The sequence below is a fragment of the Grampus griseus genome (assembly GCF_964374135.1).
Source record: "Grampus griseus genome assembly, chromosome: 3".
In the NCBI taxonomy this organism is placed as follows: domain Eukaryota; kingdom Metazoa; phylum Chordata; class Mammalia; order Artiodactyla; family Delphinidae; genus Grampus; species Grampus griseus.
This window is the reverse complement of record NC_139019.1, coordinates 76370758-76394714: the sequence shown is the minus strand read 5'-3', so window position 1 is coordinate 76394714 and position 23957 is coordinate 76370758. Positions and strand designations below refer to the sequence as shown.

Sequence of the window (23957 nt, the reverse complement as noted above, 5' to 3'; positions counted from 1 at the left end):
CTGACTTACTTCACTCTGTATGACAGTCTCTACATCCATCCACGTCTAAACAAATGACCCAATTTCGTTCCTTTTTATGGCTCAGTACTATTCCATTGTATATATGTACCACATCTTCTTTATCCATTCATCTGTCTCTGGACATTTAAGTTGCTTCCATGACCTGACTATAAATAGTAAATAGTAAATAGTGCTGCAGTAAATAGTTCTGCAATGAACATTGGGGTGCATGTGTCTTTTTGAGTTATGGTTTTTTCTGGGTATATACCTAGTAGTGGGATTGCTGAATCATATGGTAATTCTATTTTTAGTTTTTTAAGGAACCTCCATACTGTTCTCCATAGTGGCTGTATCAATTTACATTCCCACCAACAGTGCAAGAGGGTTTCCTTTTCTCCACACCCTCTCCAGCATTTGTTGTTTGTAGATTTTCTGGTGATGCCCATTCTAACTGGTGTGAGGTGATACCTCATTGTAGTTTTGATTTGCATTTCTCTAATAATTAGTGATGTTGAGCAGCTTTTCATGTGCTTCTTCACCACCTGTATGTCTCCTTTGGAGAAATGTCTATTTAGGTCTTCTGCCCATTTTTGGATTGGGTTGTTTGTTTTTTTAATATTGAACTGCATGAGCTGTTTATATATTTTGGGGATTAATCCTTTGTCCGTTGATTCGTTTGCAAATATTTTGTCGCATTCTGAGGGTTGTCTTTTCATCTTGTTTATGGTTTCCTTTGCTGTGCAAAAGCTTTTAAGGTTCATTAGGTCCCATTTGTTTATTTTTGTTTTTATTTCCATTACTCTAAGAGGTGGATCAAAAAAGATCTTGCTGTGATTTATGTCAGAGAGTGTTCTTCCTATGTTTTCCTCTAAGAGTTTTATAGTGTCCGGTCTTACATTTAGGTCTCTAATCCGTTTTGAGTTTATTTTTGTGTATGGTGTTAGGGAGTGTTCTAATTTCATTCTTTTACATGTAGCTGTCCAGTTTTCCCAGCACCACTTATTGAAGAGACTGTCTTTTCTATATTGTACAGCCTTGGCTCCTTTGTCATAGATTAGTTGACCATAGGTGCATGGGTTTATCTCTGGGCTTTCTATCTTGTTCCATTTATCTATATTTCTGTTTTTGTGCCAGTACCGTACTGTCTTGATTACTGTAGCTTTATAGTAAAGTCTGAAGTCACGGAGTCTGATGCCTCCAGCTCCATTTTTTCCCCTCAAGACTGGCTATTTGGGGTCTTTTGTGTCTCCATACAAATTTTAAGATTTTTTGTTCTAGTTCCATAAAAAATGCCATTAGTAATTTCATAGGGATAGCATTGAATCTGTAGATTGCTTTGGGTACTATAGTCATTTTCACAATATTGATTCTTCTAATCCAAGAACATGGTATATCTCTCCATCTGTTGGTATCATCTTTCATTTCTTTCATCAGTGTTTTATAGATTTCTGCATACAGGTCTTTTGTCTCCCTAGGTAGGTTTATTCCTAGGTATTTTATTCTTTTTGCCGCAATGGTAAATGGGAGTATTTCCTTAATTTCTCTTACAGATTTTTCATCATTAGTGTATAGGAATGCAAGAGATTTCTGTATATTAATTTTGTATCCTGCAATTTTACCAGATGCACTGATTAGCTCTAGTAGTTTTCTGGTGGCATCTTTAGCATTCTCTACGTATAGTATCATGTCATCTGCAAACAGTGACAGTTTTACTTCTTTTCCAATTTGTATTCCTTTTATGTCTTTCTTCTCTGATTTCCACGGTTAGGACTTCCATAACTGTGTTGAATAATAGTGGTGAGAGTGGACATCCTTGTTCCTGATCTTAGAGGAAATGCTTTCAGTTTTTCACCACTGAGAATGATGTTTACTGTGGGTTTGTTGTATATGGACTTTATTATGTTGAGGTAGGTTCCCTCTCTACCCACTTTCTGGAGAGTTTTTATCATAAATTGGTGTTGAATTTTGTCAGAAGCTTTTTCTGCATCTATTGAGATGATCATATGGTTTTTATTCAATTTGTTAATATGGTGTATCACATTCGTTGATATGCGTATATTGAACAATCCTTGCATCCCTGGGATAAATCCCACTTGATCATGGTGTATGATCCTTTTAATGTGTTGCTGGATTGTGTTTGCTAATATTTTGTTGAGGATTTTTGCATCTATATTCATCAGTGATATTGGTCTGTAATTTTCTTTTCTTGTAGCATCTTTGTCTGGTTTTAGTATCAGGGTGATGGTGGCCTCATAGAATGAGTTTGGGAGTTTTCCTTCCTCTGCAATATTTGGAAGAGTTTGAGAAGGATGGGTGTTAGCTCTTCTCTAAATGTTTGATAGAATTCACCTGTGAAGCTATCTGGTCCTGGACTTTTGTTTGTTGGAAGATTTTTAATCGCAGTTTCAATTTCATTACTTGTGATTGGTCTGTTCATATTTTCTATTTCTTCTTGGTTCAGTCTTGGAAGGTTATACCTTTCTAAGTATTTGTCCATTTCTTCCAGGTTGTCCATTTTATTGGCATAGAGTTGCTTGTAGTAGTTTCTTAGGATGCTTTGTATTTCTGTGGTGTCTGTTGTTACTTCTCCTTTTTCATTTCTAATTCTATTGATTTGAGTCCTCTCCCTCTTTTTCTTGATGAGTCTGGCTAATGGTTTATCAATTTTGTTTATCTTCTCCAAGAACCAGCTCTTAGTTTTGTTGATCGTTGCTATTGTTTTCTTTGTTTCTATTTCATTTATTTCTGCTCTGATCTTTATGATTTCTTTCCTTCTGCTAACTTCAGGTTTTGTTTGTTCTTCTTTCTCTAGTTCCTTTAGGTGTAAGGTTAGATTGTTTATTTGAGATTTTTGTTTCTTGAGGTAGGCTTGTATAGCTATAAACGTCCCTCTTAGAACTGCTTTTGCTGCATCCTATAGGTTTTGGATTGTCATGTTTTCATTGTCATTTGTCTCTAGGTATTTTTTGATTTCCTCTTCGATTTCTTCAGTGATCTCTTGGTTATTTAGTAACATATTGTTCAGCCTCCATGTGTTTGTGTTTTTTATGTTTTTTTCCCTGTAATTGATTTCTAATCTCATAGCATTGTGGTCAGAAAAGATGCTTGATATGATTTCAGTTTTCTTAAATTTACTGAGGCTTGATTTGTGACCCAAGATGTGATCTATCCTGGAGCATGTTCTGTGTGCACTTGAGAAGAAAGTGTAATCTGCTGTTTTTGGATGGAATGTCCTATAAATATCAGTTAAATCTATCTTGTCTATTGTGTCATTTAAAGCTTGTGTTTCCTTATTTATTTTCAATTTGGGTGATCTTTCCATTGGTGTAAGTGAGGTGTTAAAGTCCCCCACTATTATTGTGTTACTGTCGATTTCCTCTTTGATAGCTGTTAGCAGCTGCCTTATGTATTGAGGTGCTCCTGTGTTGGGTGCATATATATTTATAATTGTTATATCTTCTTCTTGGATTGATCCCTTGATCATTATGTAGTGTTGTTCCTTGTCTCTTGTAACATTCTTTATTTTAAAGTTTATTTTATCTGATATGAGTATTGCTACTCCGGCTTTCTTTTGATTTCCATTTTCATGGAATATCTTTTTCCATCCCCTCACTTTCAGTCTGAATGTGTCCCTAGGTCTGAAGTGGTTCTCTTGTAGACAGCATATATATGGGTCTTGTTTTTGTATCCATTCAGCAAGCCTGTGTCTTTTCGTTGGAACATTTAATCCATTTATGTTTAATTTAGTTATCGATATGTATGTTCCTATTACCATTTTCTTAATTGTTTTGGGTTTTTGTAGGTCCTTTTCTTCTCTTGTGTTTCCCACTTAGAGAAGTTCCTTTACCATTTGTTGTAGAGCTGGTTTGGTGGTGCTGAATTCTCTTAGCTTTTGCTTGTCTGTAAAGCTTTTGATTTCTCCATCGAATCTGAATGAGATCCTTGCTGGGTAGAGTAATCTTGGTTGTGGGGTCTTACCTTTCATCACTTTAAGTATATCATGCCACTCCCTTCTGGCTTGTAGAGTTTCTGCTGAGAAGTCAGCTGTTAACCTTATGGGAGTTCCCTTGTATGTTATTTGTCGTTTTTCCCTTGCTGCTTTTAATAATTTTTCTTTGTCTTTAATTTTGCCAATTTGATTACTATGTGTCTTGGCGTGTTTCTCCTTGGGTTTATCGTGTATGGGACTCTCTGCACTTCCTGGACTTGGATGGCTATTTCCTTTCCCATGTTAGGGAAGTTTTCGACTATAATCTCTTCAAATATTTTCTCTGATCCTTTCTCTCTCTCTTCTCCTTCTGGGACCCCTATAATGCGAATGTTGTTGCATTTAATATTGTCCCAGAGGTCTCTTAGGCTGTCTTCATTTCTTTTCATTCTTTTTTCTTTATTCTGTTCCACAGCAGTGAATTCCACCATTCTGTCTTCCAGGTCACTTATCTGTTCTTCTGCCTCAGTTATTCTGCTATTGATTCCTTCTAGTGTAGTTTTCATTTCAGTTATTGTATTGTTCATCTCTGTTTGTTCGTTTTTTAATTCTTCTAGGTCTTTGTTAAACATTTCTTGCATCTTCTCGATCTTTGCCTCCATTCATTATCCGAGGTCCTGGATCATGTTCACTATCATTATTCTGAATTCTTTTTCTGGAAGGTTGCCTATCTCCACTTCATTTAGTTGTTTTTCTGGGGCTTTATCTTATTTCTTCATCTGGTACATAGCCCTGTGCCTTTTCATCTTGTCTGTCTTTCTTTGAATGTGGTTTTTGTTCCACAGGCTGCAGGATTGTAGTTCTTGCTTCTGCTGTCTGCCCTCTGGTGGATGAGGCTATCTAAGAGGCTTGTGCAAGTTTTCTGATGGGAGGGACTGGTGGTGGGTAGAGCTGACTGTTGCTGTGCTGGGCAGAGCTCAGTAAAACCTTAATCCACTTGACTGCTGATGAGTGAGGCTGGGTTCCCTCCCTGTTGGTTGTTTGGCCTGAGGCAACCCTACACTGGAGCCTACCTGGGCTCTTTGGTGGGGCTAATAACAGACTCTGGGAGGGCTCATGCCAAGGAGTACTTCCCAGAACTTCTGCTGCCAGTGTCCTTGTCCTCACGGTGAGACAGAGCCATCCTCCACCTCTGCAGGAGACCCTCCAACAGTAGCAGGTAGTTCTGGTTCAGTCTCCCCTGGGGTCACTGCTCCTTACCCTGGGTCCCGATGTGCACACTACTTTGTGTGTGCCCTCTAAGAGTGGAGTCTCTCTTTCCCCCAGTCCTGTCGAAGTCCTGCAATCAAATCCCACTAGGCTTCAAAGTCTGATTTTCTAGGAATTCCTCCTCCCGTTGCCAGACCCCCAGGTTGGGAAGCCTGACATGGGGCTCAGAACCTTCACTCCAGTGGGTGGACTTCTGTGGTGTAAGTGTTCTCCAGTCTGTGAGTCACCCACCCACCAGTTATGAGATTTGATTTTACTGTGATTATGCCCCTCCTGCCATCTCATTGTGGCTTCTCCTTTGTCTTTGAATGTGGGGTATCTTTTTTGGTGAGTTCCAGTGTCTTCCTGTTGATGTTTGTCCAGCAGCTAGTTGTGATTCTGGTGTTCTCACAAGCGGAAGTGGGAGCACGTCCTTCTACTCCACCATCTTTGTTCCAATCTCTGCAGGCTTCTTATCGCAGTGGCTTCTTTTGTTGTGCAGCATGGGCTCTAGGCACATGGGCTTCATAGTTGTGGCACACAGGCTCAGTAGTTGTGGCTCACGGGCTCTAGAGCACAGGCTCAGTTGTTGTGTCTCACGGGCTTAGTTGCTCTACAGCATGTGGGATCTTCCCAGATCAGGGCTCAAACCCATGACCCCTGCATTGGCAGGTGGATTCCTAATCACTGTGCCACCAGGGAGGCCATATGTGGTATTTTTTGACTTTTCGAAATATTTTGTGGGGGGGGAATGTTGAACTTATTAATTCCTTAAAAAGCAGGAGATGATTAATGGATGCTGTTGGACAGTGGTTATCAGTGAGTGCTCTGTTGGCATTTTCAGTGGTACAGATCTTCATAGTACAGAATTGTTTCCCCCATTGTAGGAAGATCTTATCCTTGTCCCCCATCTGTTAGATGCTAACAGCACTCCTCAATCATTGTGGAAATGAAAGAAGTGCCTCCACATCTCCAAATTATGCTCCCGTGCCAAAGGTTAGGGGGATGGAGATGACTAGATGGTACTACTTGAGAATGACTTCTATACGATAAGCTTTGGTTTTGTTTATTCGTGGTGATACTTTTGTTCCATCCTGATTAAAGTAATTTTCCTGTATAATAAATAAGCAGTTCTTTCTCCTTCTCTTAGCTGTTTTGAGAAGACCAATCAGAATTTTAAAAATCTTGTCACTTTACATGGATATACTAATGTAACGTGAATATATGTTCAGAATATCCAAATTTGCAAATAGCTTGAGAAAAAGAATCATAGATGCTAATATGTTGCTGCAGTAATCAAGAGCAAAAGTAACACCAAATTAGTTATGATTAGATTAGTCTTGGGTTACTGTTTAAAACAGTAAATGAAACTGTTTTGAACATTAGTAGAAGTGGGGAAAATAGTAGAATATTTTCTTGTTCTTTTCTCCTCTTATGAGGGAAAACCTTTACCTCCTTTTTTTTGCGTTGTTGGATCCAGGGCTAGGTATTTTATCTGATCTATGTTTTTTTCTTTGTTTTTGGTTCTCTGCATGTCATCTTTCAAACTTAACACTGCAGACTGCTCCCTTTCCTGCCCCTTGGCATTCTTTTCTTTGACTTCCTTTCTATGAATAATTCAGTTACATGTTCTTTATTCACCTTGTTTGGCATTCTCATGTTGGGAACAAAGCAGTGTCTTCGGTGCTTAGGCGGAGTGTGAATAAGTTCAATACATAAGGGGAAAAAATCTGGTTACCAGCATCATAGAATTTTTGATATAAATAACTATATGTAAAATTCTAGCACGTGGTACAGGACAACATGCAGGTACCGTGCATTCAGCATGTGTTAGCTTAATGGGATGTAGTCATTTCAGTAATAATTTAGATTTTGTTTTGTTTTTTTTTTTGGCTGCATTGGGTCTTCGTTGCTGTGCGCGGGCTTTCTCTAGTTGCGGTGAGCAGGGGCTACTCTTTTTTGCGGTGCACGGGCTTCTCATTTGTGGTGGCTTCTCATTGCAGAGCACAGGCTGTAGGTGTGTGGGCTTCAGTAGTTGCGGCATGCTGGCTCAGTAGTTGTGGCTCGTGGGCTCTAGAGTGCAGGCTCAGTAGTTGTGGTGCATGGGCTTAGTTGCTCAGCAGCATGTGGGATCTTCCTGGACCAGGGCTTGAACCCGTGTCCTCTGCATTGGCAGGCAGATTCTGAACCACCGTTCCACCAGGGAAGTCCCTAGATTTTGTATATTAATACATATTAGAGTATATGTTTGTTCTCTTTTGAACCAAGGCACAAATTAGAATTTCTTCTTTTGTTGTTAGTATTGGAATATATATTTTACTATTTGCTTTTTTTTAGTTACAACTTACCGTGTGGTTTATTTATATTGATGGAAATGACTGTAACTAATTGATATTCTTCCATATTTGGATGCCTCCATCTATTAACCCTTATCGTAAAAAGAGTTACTATGGATGCTTTAAGTTTACTCCAGAGCTGCCCATGAAAATTCATGACTTTGTAGCTGTTTGTCAAAATAAAATTCTAAACAGCTTGTTGTCTCCTCCCCCAAAATAATAGAAAGACGTAGTGGTAGGTATGTGATATTTTATAATGTTACAGCTATTTATATTATATTTTAATGAACTTTGTTTAACAAAATTTTCAGAGTTCCTATGTTTTGTTACAGTACAACATTCATAATTATTATTAGAAGTACTGTTAAGTTTATAAAGAGCTCAGGTTTTCTTCATTTTAATTAATAAGGATTCCTAAACATTATTGACTTTTACCTCCATAAGCTTAAATCAGATTTCACAGCTGAAGAAGGAAAAGAAAAAAGCTGGATGTTTACACACAAAATTTAAATTCTCCTTCAATTATAAATGTGCTCACGTGGAATATGGCGGATATAGACAGTTTTTATAATTATTATATATTGCTCTTGTTTCAAATACCACAGAACAGTAAGACAAAAGCTTTTTGCGAATGATAAAAATCAGAACTTAGGTTAAGGATTTTTCTTTATTATTCATACCTTTTAGGATTTTATTGGAACTAAAGATTTTAGCAAAATTATTCTAATTATTTACCTAGAACGGTGACCCAAAGAGACTGTGCTGTATATTTGTTTCTAAACGTAGATAAAATGACCAGAAAGGAAATTTGGCTATTGATGCTCTGCAAAGGCCATTGGTACTTTTAACTGCTTCAGAAATTCAGGGAAACGGGACTTCCCTGGTGGTCCAGTGGTAAAGAATCCGTTCTGCAATGCAGGTGACATGGGTTTGATCCCTGGTTGGGGAACTAAGATCCCACATGCCATGGGGCAACTAAGCCACACGCCACAGCTACTGAGCCTGCGTGCCGCAAACTACAGAGCCCACGCGCCATAACTAAAGACCTGACACAGCCAAAAAAAAAAAAGAAATTCAGGGAAATTACTGTTCCTAGAAACCATGGAACTTAGTTTTATAGTTATTTTAAGCCGGACTGTAGTTTGGTGAATCTATAAGTAAATTGTTTCTTCTACCAACTGTTAAGTATGTTTTAATAGTTACAGACTATTGTACTCATGGCTAATAGGCAATTAAAAATATATTTACAGCTCTATCTTAAAAGAACCAACCACGGAAAGCCTTCAAGCCCTGTGTGCTCTAGGATTGGCAATGCAGGATGCAACACTGTCCAAAGCTGCACTTAATGAGTTACTGAAGCACTGCAAACAGAAAGACAATGATTATCAGAGGTGCCTTCTTACTTCAGCGATCTATGCACTGCAAGGTCGCACTGTGGCAGTGCAGAGACAAGCATCTAAAGCTGTTCACAGGTAAATTCTGTACTTGTGAACTTGGGGTCTAGTTATACTTGATGAAGTTGTCTTTGATGTTTGGACCTTATTAAGACTATATAATGAGGTAAGCATATAAATTTGGGAACCAAGTTGTGGTTTTATGAAACTGTACATAGGATCAGGTAACTGACTCCACATTATTTCACCTCTAACAATTTAAATAAAAAATTCAGTTGGTAAAGAGAGAACAGAAAATCTTTCAGATTAAGCCCCAAATCTCGTTTTTTTTTTTAAGAACATGAAAAGTTTATTCACAAATGAAGGAATAAAAATGGTTAATATACAAGAAAATATCTGAAACTTCATTAATAATACAATTAAATGCAAATTTTAAGATATAATTTTTGACAAATTGACAAAGATTTTTAAGCTTTTTAAAAAAATTAGAAATACTGAGTAAAGGCAGTTTATACATGGAGGACTCATACGGGACCTGTAACTGGCCACAAAACATTTTCCCCAAATTCTCCTGAACCAAATCTTGTTTTAATATGAAAGCCCTTACAAATTCTCAGGTTTGTGTTATTGTCAGTTTGTTATCTGATACCGTCCAGTTTGATGGTTTTAGGAATTTTTTGGCCACTCAAACATTCATTAATATTCAAAATTTGGAAAATAGAAACCTGTTATCACTAGCAACAGCAGTTATTTATTAGATTTATTTTTAGCAGTAAAGTGTTACATCTGTAGTTTATTTTCCTTCCACAGTTCTCATCTCTGTGTTTTCTTTGAACACAATGTATTAAAATTTCCTTAACCTTTCCTAATTGGATCTCATGGCTCTGTAATCATCACATTGCTGAGTTTTCTTTCTTATTTTAATAAAAACTGTAGGTGTATATAGGAGATATAAAGTATGTTTCTAAAAATTCAGTCACTTTTAACCACATGTAGAGAATTAATTTGAACTTGTTTTAGATGTCTAAAAGATTTTTAACTTAGATACTAAATAAAATGTTGATTTGGGGGGGTACTTTTTGTGATTAAAGTAACTACCATCTCTAAGCCCTGTGCTTTTGATGATCATTATAGTAACCCAGCTGATCCTGCTCTTTGGTCTTTGTTGTCCCGAGTAGTTGCTCAGTATACTCAACGAAATGCAAAGGTGAGTAATGTTCTAAATTCTAGCAAAAGACAAAATAACTTACGATGTGGTATATAATATAATTTTAAAGTATCAATATTAACATTATCATTCTGGAAAATAATTAACTAATAGAGCAAGGGAGTTCTGTTATTTAGTGCAGTTTTTCATTAGTCATTCAACAACTAGTACACGGAGTTTCTTCCATGTACTGTTGTACTGCTCTGGGTGTTATGGAAGATACAAAGAAGGAGGTGGACTTTTTTGAACATGTATAGATTGTTATGTTATTCTTATAATTCACTTTCTTTTCCAGGTAAAATGTCCAATTGAATTTTTTTACATTAAGGATTTCAGATCGACTTTATGAAAACTATCGTGCTGCGTATATTTTCCTTACATTTAGTACTGAGTTGAATATTGAGGTGGTGGTGGTGAGGTTCATGATGCTCTGAACTTTAGCTACTTATTTTACTGGGGACTGTGGACATTTTAAAAATACTTAATTTTCATGGAGTAAAACTATGTTAGTTTATCTTAAAATAAGTTTTGTGGTCTCTCTTTTTTTTCTTTCAGTCTTTATTTCACAATCTTGTATATTGTTATAAAATTGTATATTTGTTTGTTACTACTGTAAAGTCATGTAACTTTTGGACCTTTAATGAATATTTTAAAAGAGCAGAGTTGAACTGATCATAGGAGAAAAGATTTTCTTTTATAAAAATATTAAACTGCTTTTTTAAAGTTCGTACTTAAGGAGTTTAAAAGTTACAAACGTGATAAAGCTGAACCTTTCAAATGACTTAATGTAAAGATTTTATCAGTCTTAATTTTTACTTTTTTGTGAAAGTTTATGCATTTATATAAGTAATAATTTGTTTACTATTATAGGGAGGTGCGGTAGCAGGAAATGTGGCTTATATTCTGGACTCAAATCATGGAAAGGTTAGTTTACCCCAATTCAAAGGAAATGTTAAATAATATTATTATTATTTAACATTGGAAATGTTAAATAATATTATTTACTGTTAAATAATATTGTTAAATAATATTATTGATGAATAATTTTTCTTCTTAGGCTTAGGGGTCATACAATATCCAATATAGTACTACTTTTAGTCACTTTGAAAGTCAGGGAGCTATAAAGAGAATTGATTAACACCCTTCCTTTCTCTTTGTAGAAGGCACTACTATACACTGCAGTAAATCAGTTGGCTGTGGGAAGCAGTTCAGCAGATGGTGAGAAAAATACTGCACTAAAAGCCATTCAGAAGGCAGCTCTCCTTTCTCCAGGTGAATATAATGTGATCCATTTCATTATTTAGGATTCCGTCCATCTTGCATTTGTGTTAAAGAGGCAAAGTTTGTATTTTTATGAAATAAGAAGGGAATTTTAAAATATTTTAAGATCTTGCATATTATTTGATTACTGCATTCAGCTACTGATATTTAAGAGATAATCAGTTATTGAAGCAGGCTCAAAGGAATATCTGTATAAAGATACTTCATTAACCATTATCGAAACTCTGCATTATATATTTTCAAAAAGTGGTTTTATTTCTGTTTTCCATCAGTCTGGTTTAATGAGGTTTATTTATAGCTACTAAATTATTTAATAAACATGTTTAGTTATTTTTATGTGTAGTTAACTTCTTGAAGAGTGGAGATATGTCTTGTATGGTAACTGTTAGAACTGCCAAGGTGCTGGCCTCACATGAACTAATTTCTTAGTTCTAACCAGAGTCGTATGTATGCCATTGGCCACAAAAGGCACTGAGGAACTGCATGTAACCTGCATCAGCATGCTTCCGTTACCACGGCTGGAGAAATGCTATAGAGGATTGGAATGTCTAACAAAGTAGGGTTATGGGATGTATTTTTACATAACATTATTTTTAACATGAAATATAACTTTAAACAGTATATTCCCCCAGAGCACTTCAAACATTTGCTGGATCAGAATGCTATTGCTTTTGGCCAGGGACTGTGGGGAAACATACAAAGAACAGGTTCAGTACTGTCTTCACAGTAAATGAGAAGGATCCTAACTAAACTTCAGAGATCATTTTATAAAACAAGTAAACAGACCAATGTCCTGTTGTTTATGCTTTCTTTCATTTTTGAACTAGAACAAAAAGAAATCCTAAACATTTGGTTTTATCTATGTTCTATGTTAGGTAAGTTTCTGATTTTAAAGGTGTTCCCAAACAAGTATTAGATATAGAATTACTCTCAAGAATTCTTACTGTGGATCTAGAATGATAGATGTTAGCCTCTGATTGTGTACATGGCATACACTTTAGAAAGGTGAGATTGCCCAGCTAAGATCTTCTCTAATCATTTTTTCTGATTTTCCCATTTTATCTGGAGAAATTCATAAACAAGGAAGCAGAGTCATATAGGAAGCTTAAAACAAGGACTGACTGATGAAGCTGAGTGCTTATTTGAGACTTGTTTGGAGTCCAGTGAAAGTGAATGTAATTGTAGTTATGTGTAGTAGCTGTACATCTAACCTTTGTAGATCTTTAGTTAGACAAAGTACAATTTTGATAGATGGTACTCCAAGGAATCTTTTCAGAAATTTAAATATAATCCCAGGAATTTAGAATTGAATGGAAAGAAATCCAATGTCTGTTAGATTAGTACTTCTGTGATATTAAAAGGTATTTTTAGCAAACCATATTAATTTTTTTTAGGTTTTTAGTATATAGTATAAATTATATATATGTGTAAATACATATATATGTATAAATTGTATATATATGTGTATACACATATATATGTATAATATTTATATTATCACTTTGTTTCATAGGGAATTTGAGTTGCTGGTTATCTGTAGAAGAGTTCATGAAGACAGCAATTCTTTTGAATTGTGACAAAAGAAATTGCTGCCAGCTAATGTCCATCCCCCTCCCAAAATCTAAACTATAGAATACCCTAAGATCCTTAAATGAGTTGTTCACTTAATCTTACAAACACAAAAATTGAGTCCACTTCAACTGGAATTATAGGATTTTAGACCTGAGGGCACCTGAGCCATCATCTGATTTAGATGCCTTATTTTGTAGAATTATGTGTTCCAAAGGAAGAGCGGCTGCACAGTTAATTAGTGGCAGTTAGACCTAAAATCCAGATCTAAGATTCAGTCATCTGCCTTTCATTATATAGTATTCAGATCTCACCATAAATTGTAGGAAATGGTCCCTGTTTTCTTATTCTGGATTTAATTATGTCTTATGATATTTAAAATAAGGTAGGCATTATCTGGGCAGAAATTATTTTATAATATCAAGGTATGTATTTAATTTTTTATAAACATTTTTGGTCTACATAAGATTTCTAATGATTCTTGTACAATTAGCAGTAATACTGACTGTCTATAAATGAAATACATGTATTTCAGCCATTTGATAGGAGATATATATTGAATGGGGCAGTTAGGTAAGAAAAAAATAAAAAACTAGAGCTAAGAAGTATGTTTAAATGACTGTATTGTTAATTGGAACCCCTTGTAGGATTTAAAAATTATCCATTTGTTTTTTTAAGGGTAATAGTACTGAAAATATTAACCATGTAAATATTAACTTGCAAAATATGATTTGTGAAACAAAAGACCAATCAAATTAAAAAGCCTAAGTTCCAAATCCCAATCCAGCTTTCTCTTTTCACAATTAACTTTCTTGAAAAGAGGAGTCTATACTCATAATCTCTTTTATTACCTTCTCAACCCACTGCTATTGGGCTTTCCCTCTTCCCCTGAAGCTATATCAAGGTGTGAAGGAAGGAAGGAGAGATCAAATGGATGAAGGGATACATCAGTGTAATCATAAGTGCTTCCTTGGAATGATAAAGTGACTTTTATGCTTGGCTGTTAGAACATAGGTAAAATGGAGTTGTCTTGAGCTTTTCCTTTGTCTCAGACTTTTCTTAAGAGCTGAGAAATTGTGTTATCTTCCTTTTCCCATGACTGAGTCTTTAATATAGGGACAGTGATGAACACAAGTGTCTCTGTGAGACTTGCCCTTGGTATTCAGTGAAAGTAAATATAATTGACCTTTCCACAACAGCGTAGTACTCTAGGCAACTCACGTAACCAGCCATGGAAGAAGAGTTAAATAGGATATTTTTTATCCTCTGATGTGTTTGGAAAAAATGGCAATTTTTTTTTTTTTTTTTTTCGATACGCGGGCCTCTCACTGTTGTGGCCTCTCCCATTGCGGAGCACAGGCTCCGGACGCGCAGGCTCAGCCGCCATGGCTCACGGGCCCAGCCGCTCCACGGCATGTGGGATCGTCCCGGAGCAGGGACGAACCCGTGTCCCCTGCATCGGCAGGCGGACTCTCAACCACTGCGCCACCAGGGAAGCCCCAAAATGGCAAATCTTAAAGGATGAATATAGTAATGTGCCTTATGAACTAGTTTTTCTTTAAGAAAATGGAATTTTTCTGGGGATACTATTTTATTTCATTTGTTGGTATTTGTAAACTCTTACTTTCATTTGTGGTAGTTTTTCAGCAACATGTTGGTATTGACAGCCTCCTAACTGTATTTCCTGTGTTTAGGTGATCCTGCTGTCTGGGCTGGGCTAATGGCAGCTTGTCATGCTGATGCTAAACTGGCCCTAGTGAAGAACACTCAGCCAAAGAGGATGGATTTACACTTGGCACTGTTATCTGCTGTTTCTGCTTCAAGTAAGTTTAAAGAAGCATTTCATACATGATATATTCAAGATAAAGAATTCAGAAGGATATTGCCAAAAGGTAGTAGGCAGAATTAGCCCTACATGAAAGGCTATTATATTCTCATCTAACAAAGCTTAAAAACAAGGCTTAAGGAGTTTACCTGCATACAGAACAAAGCTCAAGAACATTATAGGAATACAGAAATATCCAGCATTCAGCAAGGTAAAATTCACAATGTCTGGTATCCAGTTAAAGCTTAATAGGCATGCAAATAAGCAGGAAAATACCACCCATAATGAGAAGAATCAATCAATAGAAACAGATCCACAAGTGACACACGATAGAAATCTCTTTAACATGTAATTTACTGTTTAACGCACATATGACAATAGCACAGAGGCCAGGAGGGGAAAATGGAAGTATTTTGTTGTAAAGTTTTTATACTGTAAGTGAAGTGGTATAATATTACAGTCATCCGTAAGGATTTGTGGGGGATTTGTTTCATGACCCTCCTCAGATACCAAATCTACCGATGCACAACTCCCTTACATAAAATGATGTAGTAATAGTTGACTCTGCATATCGATGGGTTCCATATCCATAGATACAGAGGGTCAACTGTACTTAAAGGTAGACTGTGACACGTTAAAGATGAATACTCTAAACCTTAAAGTAGACAGTAAAGAAAAAATGGAATTATATACTACAAAAAGGAGGAAAAGGGAACATAGAATAAAGAGAAAACAACACAATAGAGTTAAACCCAACCATATCAATAATCAAGTTAAGCATAATGGTCTAAATACCCCAGTTAAAAGGCACAGATTGACAGACTGGATAAAAAAGCAAGAGCTAACTATATACTGCTTAAAAGAAACATAAACAAAATATAAATCTATATTTAAAGACCAAAATAACCTCACAGTACTATATATAAGATAGAAGAACAGCAAGGACCTACTTTATAGCACAGGGAACTACATTCAGTATCTTGTAATAACTTATAATGGAAAAGAATCTAAAAAAGAATCTATATGTATATATTTATATATATGTATAACTGAATCACTTTGCTGTACACCTGAAACATTGTAAATCAGCTATACATCAATTTTAAAAAGATGCAAATAAAAAGACAAAAATGACCTAAAAAGTAAAAGAATGGAAAAAGATACACCATGCCAACACTAATCAAAAGACAGCTGGAGTGGCCACGTTAATTTCCTACAAATTAAGATTTCAGAGCAAAGAATGTTTCCAGTGATAAGGAGGGTCATTTCACATTGGAATCAATTCATCAAGAGGACAATTTAGGCACCCAGTAGCAAAGCTTCAAAACACATAAAATCTGTGTTGTATTTCCCAATAAAATAGGTAGAAAATAGGTAGAAAAAATGAAATTATGGAAAAATACATGAAACAAACTTATAGAACTGAAAGGAGAGATAAATAAATTCATAATTATAGAGATTCAACACTCTTCTTTTGATAATTGATAGAACAATTGGACAGAAAATTAGTAAAAATATAATTAAAAACTTGAAAAACACTATCAACTAACTTGACCTAGTTAGAACTTATAGAACAATTCTCCTAACAACAACAGAATGCATATTTTTGTCAAGTGTACACAGACTATTTACCCATATATATCATATTATGAGCCATAAAACAGGTCTAAGTAAATTTAAAAGGATTCAAATCATACAAAGTATGTTACCTTAATACAATGGAATTAATTTAAAAATCAATAACCAAAAAATCTGGAAAATTCTCAAATATTTGAAAACTTAATAACATACTTCTGAATAATCCAGGTCAAAGAATATGGCAGAAGGGAAATTAGAAAATATTTTGAACTTCATGAAAATGAAAAAACAACATATAAAATTCTATAATACTCCTAAAACACTGCTTATATGAAAATATTAGCATTATATATCCACATTAGACAATAAGAAGGGCCTCAAATCGATGATCTCAGCTGTGCCTTGAGAAATTAGAAAAAGGAAGGGGAAATTAAATCCAAAGTAAGCAGAAGAAAAGAAAATAGAGTAGAGATCAATGAAATAGAAAACAGAAAATCAGCAAAAGCAAAATCTAGTTCTTTGAGAAGATCAATGAAATTGATAAACCTAGCCAGGCATCAGGAAAATAACAGAGAGTACCATTGTCAGGATTTAAAGCAGGTACAACACTATAGCTATTAAAAGGCTCATAAGAGAATCTTAAGAAGAACTTTATGCCGTTAAATTTGGCGATGTAGATACAATGGATAAATTCCTTAAAAGATACAGAGCTCACTTAAGAAGAAATAAACTGAATAGCTTTATATCTATTAAAGACACAGAATTTATAGTTAAAAATCTTCTTATAAAGAAAACTCCAGGACCAGATGAATTCCAGCAAACATTTAAGTAAGAAATAATACCAGTTCTATACAAACTCTTCCAGAAAATTGAAAAGGTGGTAACACTTCCTGACTTCTTCTGTGAGATCAGCATTATGCAGATACCAAAACCAGACAAAGACATTACAAGAAAACTACAGAACTACAGATGTAGAAATTTATAACAAAACTTTAGCAATTCAAATCCAGTAACACATAAAAAAGATAGTAATACTTAATGATCAAGTGAGGTTTATTCTAGGAATGCCAGGTTGCTTTAATATTTGAAAATGAATGTAATTTACCACGTTAGCTTCTATGAAAGATGCCAGAGTTTATATTTTATGATTCCATTTATATGAAATTTTAGGTAATGCAAACTGATCTATTGTGAGTGAAAATGATTAGTGATTGGGGACAGAGGAAAGGAGGAGAGATGGGTTGGAGACAGAAGTGATTACAAAGTAGTAGGAGGAAACTTTTCATGATGATGGGTATGTGTATTATCTTGATAGTAGTGATGGTTCACAGATATATTCTTATGTCAAAAGTCGTCAGATTTACAGCTTGAATATGTGGATATGTGCAGTTCATCATAAGTCAGTTATATTGCAATAAATCTTCACTTTTTTTCAATGAAGTATTTTCAGTTTTACTGAAGATAGTGATGTTTTTTAATGTAAGTCACAAGTATATAAAGTCTTAAGTTATTCAGCTGTAAATGTTCCTGCTATGAAACTTTGCAGAAACCTGTCTCATGTTGAGATAGTCTATGGTATTCCAGTGGTATGTGTAAAAGTTGTATATGCATGGTAATTTAATTTTAATACTTCTTAACAACTGATTACTTCTCTGAGAACACATTATAAATTGCAGAAAAAAGTAACATTGACTTTTTTTTTAATAAAGACAAAGAATTCTTTGAAAATTACAACCAATCTCTTGAAAAGTGGTCTCTCTTCCAAGCTGTCACTGGTCTAATAGACACAAGAAGAATAGCTGAAGCTGAAGCCCTCTGCACAAAGGTATTGTTATGGAATTGAGATTCATGGATTCTTATCCTACTTGGAAAATAACTTCAAAAATAGAATGCACATTATTTAAAGAGCATTTGGTGGTGGTGGTGGTGGCGGTGGTGGTGATGATGATGATAATAATACCCAATATTAACTGAGTAATTACTGTAAGCTAGTTAATACATTTAGTACTTTGTATTTGACCTTCACAACAATCCTATGACATAGGTATTTATTATTATCCCCATTTTTACAAGTGAGAAAACTAAGGCTTAAAGAGGGTAAGTAATTTGCACAGGAGTTCACAGGTAGAAATTGATGGAGTTGCTGTTTGAGCTCACATTTTTCTGACTCTTAAGACTCAAGGTTTTAATCTATTTTTTTTTTTGGCACCATTATGGAAGCAGTATTTTCCTTTGATTTCTAGTTACTCTCTTCAGAATGCTATGTTTTCCAGTATCCCTACATTTTTCCAAAGTTCTGAACAATGTAGAATGACTGTGGGGATTGTTAAGTGGGTGACGGGAACTATTGAGTAGTCAGTTTTTACCTACCTGGATTGTAGGCTGTGTGAATAAATTCTTACACCTTGCCCAACCCATAGTAGGGTCTCAGTAAATATTTATTGAATGAACAAATCAGTTTCATAAACCAACTCAAAAATAATTTAATGAATAAGGGGAGTTTTAAACATCATTTTTTCCTGAAAACGTCTGTTTTCATAAATGCTTACCAGGGAGGTGGTGTCTTTCTAGAAATGTTTTTTGAAAGATCAATATAAATTTTGCAGAGAGAGAAGAATGGATCTTTGAAGATCCCTTTGGTCCTTGAATTCTCTGAAAATCAGAATAATACATTTTCTCTTTTATTTAAGAAATTCCACCTAGGTTCAGGACAGTTTAGTATAATACAGTGAATGTTTAGTAAGCATAAATTGACAGTTGATTCGTGCTCCCTCTGACAGAATAAGGGATACTTTTATGAACCTTTACTTGTCATTTTAATGTCCCAGTCTCTTACTTAGAAGAAAGCAGTCACATTTCAGAAATAAGGACATTTAGGACTATGACCTAATAATAGAAAATAAAGAATTATGTCATTGAGAGACAAGCAATAAAGAAAGAAATGTTTAAAACAATAGTGGAAGGACTTGTTTAGAGAATCTCCTTAACTTCTTCTTGTATGTGTATATTGTATGTATATATGTATATACATATAGAATATATACACGCACATATACACATATACAACATACACATATGGTGTATGTATATATATATATACACACACACACACACATACAATACATTTATATGTGTGTGTATGTGTTTTAAGGTATAAATAAATGGCCTGGGTAAATGGGTCATTTCTCTTACTCCCAGTGTGTAAGAAGTCTGTGCCTGGAGGAAGGACAATGAGTATCTTTGTTAAGAGGTTGAGAAAGGAAAAAATTTATAACTCTTTCCCTCTTAAAAAAAGTTAAGTTTGGGCTTCCCTGGTGGCACAGTGGTTGAGAGTCTGCCTGCCAATGCAGGGGACACGGGTTCGAGCCCTGGTCTGGGAAGATCCCACATACCGTGGAGCAACTAGGCCCATGAGCCACAACTACTGAGCCTGCGCCTCTGGAGCCTGTGCTCCGCAACAAGAGAGGCCGCGACAGTGAGAGGCCCGTGCATCACAATGAAGAGTGGCCCCCGCTTGCCGCAACTAGAGAAAGCCCTCGCACAGAAACGAAGACCCAACACAGCCAAAAATAAATAAATTAATTAATTAAAAAAAAAAAGTTAAGTTTCTTCCAATAAGGATTAGTTTTAGCTTTCACTGTTAATTTTATGTTTTCTTAGTTCAGCTGTTTATATGTAGTACCTAAATTTTTCAAGATATCACTTAAGAATAAACCAAGTCAAAGGGACATACTAAATCTAAGATTAACAACTTATAGCTACAGTAATAGCATTACTGATTTTAGAGCTTATTTAAGTGTAGAGTTTGGTATTCCCAAGATGTTCAGTGTTCTGTTGACTTTTGCTGTTGTTTACTTTTTAATAAGAAAAGGTTAAAGTCAGGGGTTTTTTTTCAATATGGAGAATAGCTTATTTGCCTTTTACATTTAACACTTAAGAACCTGTTTGATGTATTTCTGTTTGGGGTTTGATTTTTAGAATTTAAAAAGTAACCCTGATCAGCCAGCTGTTATCTTACTTTTGAGACAAGTTCAATGTAAACCACTCCTAGAGTCACAAAAACCTCTCCCAGATGCTGTACTTGAAGAGCTGCAAAAAACAGTCATGTCCAACTCAACCTCTGTTCCAGCTTGGCAGGTAAATAAATTCTCTCTTTTCTTATGTGAGTCCTGAATTAAAATGCTCTGTGATATTAAATGAGGTCAGGGGTATGCTACATTTTTGTCTTGCCTTTAGATTCACTGTATATCTCTCATTTTCAGGCTTTAAAGGGTATTGTGGTTAGAGAAACTAAGGAAGTTGAATATTCATTTAGAATCTGCTGCTGCACGGCTTCGAAGCTTTTAACATTGTTGATTGTAAATTTTCTCCATTTAAAATAGTGTTGAAAATACTGTCTTTTACATAGGATTGGTGTAAGAGAGCTAAGTGTTACAAACATTTTATAATAAAGTTACCATAATGGTGTTTAACTCTGTCTTTAGAGGGGATGTGTGTAGTTTTTCCTTAGCTACTTTACAGGTAACCTATATCCAAGATTTTAATGGGTTTTTAGTGCCTTTAGAAATAGTTCTTTTCAGGACTGATGCCTCAATCAATAGACTGTCTGCCCTTTTAGCTGGCTCTGCTTACCACAAGGACAAATACATAATGATCACTGTGTACTTTATTCTAATTGATAGTAAAATACAAAAAGCATATAATTACTTTACTCAATTTGTTATAGTTCTTTCTGTACCACAAGATAGTATCAAGGGACTTCTTGATATAGGTTTTACAGAAGCTTATTTTACTACAGTTCTTCATTTTGATCTTTTGTTATGTCAACAGTTTTGATGTCCTACTTAAAAAGATTATCTAATGGTGTAAAATAGTTGGACTATGCAAGTTAAGCCACTTTGTTTACTCTAATCCTTGAAGAAATATGGTGCTTTTTTCCCTCTCAGAGTAAATTTGCCATATGAGAGTTAAGATACTTTAATTCTAAGGTCAACTGGATATTGATGATCTCATGTTCTTTATCAAGGGGAAAAACACCTTGTCAAACTAAAAGGGAAAATTAAAGGATAAATTATACAGTAGGTAAAGTCTTAGAGATAGTATATGTGTTTTCTTTTATACTGTGATATAATTCACAAAGAAAAGAGTGTAAAAATCTTATACTCATTATATGTATGTACCTTTTTAACCACGACCTATATCAAGATATAGAACATTTTCTGCAGCCTAGCTGCCTTCCCCATGCTCTCCCTTTGTGATCGCCCCCTACGTCCAAAAGAAAAGGGGAACACTATTCTGTCTTCTATCACTTCTATCTAATTTTGCCTGTTTTTGAACTTGATATAAATGGAGTATCACTTTGTATCTGGTTTTACTCAACATCACGTCAGTGAAATTCATTTAGTTGTTTCATTTAGTTGAAATTCATGAAGCCATAGTTTTTTTTCATTTATTTTTATGAATATACTGTAAAATATCCCTTTTACTGTTTGGATTACAGTTGACCCTTGAACATAATGGGTTTGAACTGCACGACTGCACGGGTCAACTAATAAATGGATATTTTTCAATAGTCCATGGTTGGTTCAATCCTTGGAACCATGGATACGGAGGTTGACTATAAGTTACATCCGTGTTGTTCATGGGTCAACTGTGTTTCCAGGTTTTGGCTATTATGATTAATGGTGCTGTGTCCATTCTGGGATATGCCTTTTGTTGGGTGATAGAGTATGTGTATATTGACTTTAGTAGATTCTGTCAAATGGTTTTTTTAAATGGATGTCCAGTTTACATTCCCACCAGCAAATTATGAACATTCCAATTGCTGATATTGCCAGATCGTGGTTATTGTTTTCCCTTTCCAAAGGATATGTAGGTAATAGTATCTTGTGGTGGTTTTAATTTGAATTTACCTGATGACAAATGCTGTTGAGCCACTTTTCATATACTTATTGGATCTTTGGATTTCCTCTTTTTAAATTACCTTTTCTTTACTGTAGTTTTTCATATGCTGTTTTCTTACTGAATTGTTGGAATCATATTTTCTGGATACAGACACATTTTTGGATATCTGTATTGCAGATATTTTCTCACATCTGCACCTTGGCTTAACATTTTCTTAATATTATTTTTTGATGAATAGTTCTTAATCTTAATGAAGTCTAATTTATCATTTTTTTAATGGCTAATGCGTTATTGAGGTGTTCTACTCAAGAACTCTTACTCCAAGTTTATGAAGATATTTTTCTGTTTTTCTTTAGAAACTGTTGTTTTACCTTTCACATGTAGGTCTATGATCCATACTGGATTAATTTTTGTGAGTGTTGCAGGGTCAAGGTTCATTTTTTTCCATATGGATGTGTAATTGTCCCAGTACCATCCTTTGAAAAGACCATTATGTCCCCACTAAATTGTAGTGATGCTTTTGTCATAAATCAGGTGACTGGGTCTTTTAAGGCTCCCTGTTCTTTTCCTTCTTTTTCATTGATCTATTTGTTTATTCTTGCTTATAGTTTTATAAGTAGTTTTGATATGTGGAGGTAATATTAAGACCTCCAACTTTCTTGTTTTCCTTCAAGTGTGTCTCAGTCACTTTAGGTGTTTTGCATTTACATGTAAATTGTCAAGTACCCTTACTCTCCCCACCAAACAAAAGTCCTACAGAGATCTTGATTGGAATTACATGAATCTATAGTTTAATTTGGGGAGAATTGACAAAGTATTACTATTGAGTTTCTCTATCCATAAATGTTATATTCCTCCTTGTTTAAGCTCTGAATTTCTCTCAGCAGTGTTTTAAAATTTTTGCAATAGAGGTCTTTTACATTTTTGTGTTAAATTTATTTCCGGGTAGTTGATTTTTTTTGTTGTTCCATTGCAAGTGGTATTTTTTTCTGTATGTTGGTGTCAAACATTTAAAAATACCGTTGATTTTTATATACTGACCTTCCAGAAACCTTGCTAAATTCACTTATTCTTTTGAAATGGTTTTGGGTTTTCTGTATACACAATTACGTCCTTTAGAAATAATGAAGTTTTACTTTTTTTTTCTAATATTTTTATGTTAAATTTTTTTCTTGCCTTATTGCACTGTTTATAGAGCCTCAATTACAGTGTTAAGCAGAGTGGTGATAAGGGAACATTCTTGTCTTATTCTCTACCTCAGATAGAAAACATTTGTGATTTCATAATTATAATTTTTGCTTTAGGTTTTTGTAGGTATTTATCAGATTCTAAAATGGCTGTCCAAATTATGTTTCAGATTAAGGAAATCCTTTTCTGAGTTTGTCAAGAGAGATTTGTTTTTTATCATGAATGAGTGGATTTGGGGTGGGGGCCATCTATGAGAATGCTTCTTTATTCTGTTAATGTGGTAGATTGCATTGATTTTCAAATGTTACATCTGTAATGTATAAAAAATTATATTGCATTTTGATTTTGTTCCTGACTTGCCATCTTGGGAGACTTTTTAAGGCTTCAGACTGGATGTGGCTGTTGCCAGTAGAATGGGCAAGATGGCTACCCCTTTTTTGACCTGTGATTTTTGTTTTGGAGGCACAAAATTTATCAATAATTAAATTAAAAATTTAGT

The 23957-nt window shown here is 34.9% G+C and overlaps 1 protein-coding gene across 1 annotated transcript in view; it reads left to right on the top strand.

Moving 5' to 3' along the window:
* The window catches only part of SKIC3 (SKI3 subunit of superkiller complex), an 85659-nt gene that overhangs the window by 52137 nt on the left and 9565 nt on the right, over positions 1–23957 (top strand). Inside the window, exons 32-38 of the mRNA XM_082652124.1 lie at positions 8763–8984; positions 10041–10113; positions 10984–11037; positions 11274–11385; positions 14658–14786; positions 18076–18191; positions 20345–20503. Of these exons, the coding sequence (XP_082508250.1) occupies positions 8763–8984; positions 10041–10113; positions 10984–11037; positions 11274–11385; positions 14658–14786; positions 18076–18191; positions 20345–20503 (865 nt within the window). The remainder of the gene's footprint in view (positions 1–8762; positions 8985–10040; positions 10114–10983; positions 11038–11273; positions 11386–14657; positions 14787–18075; positions 18192–20344; positions 20504–23957) is intronic.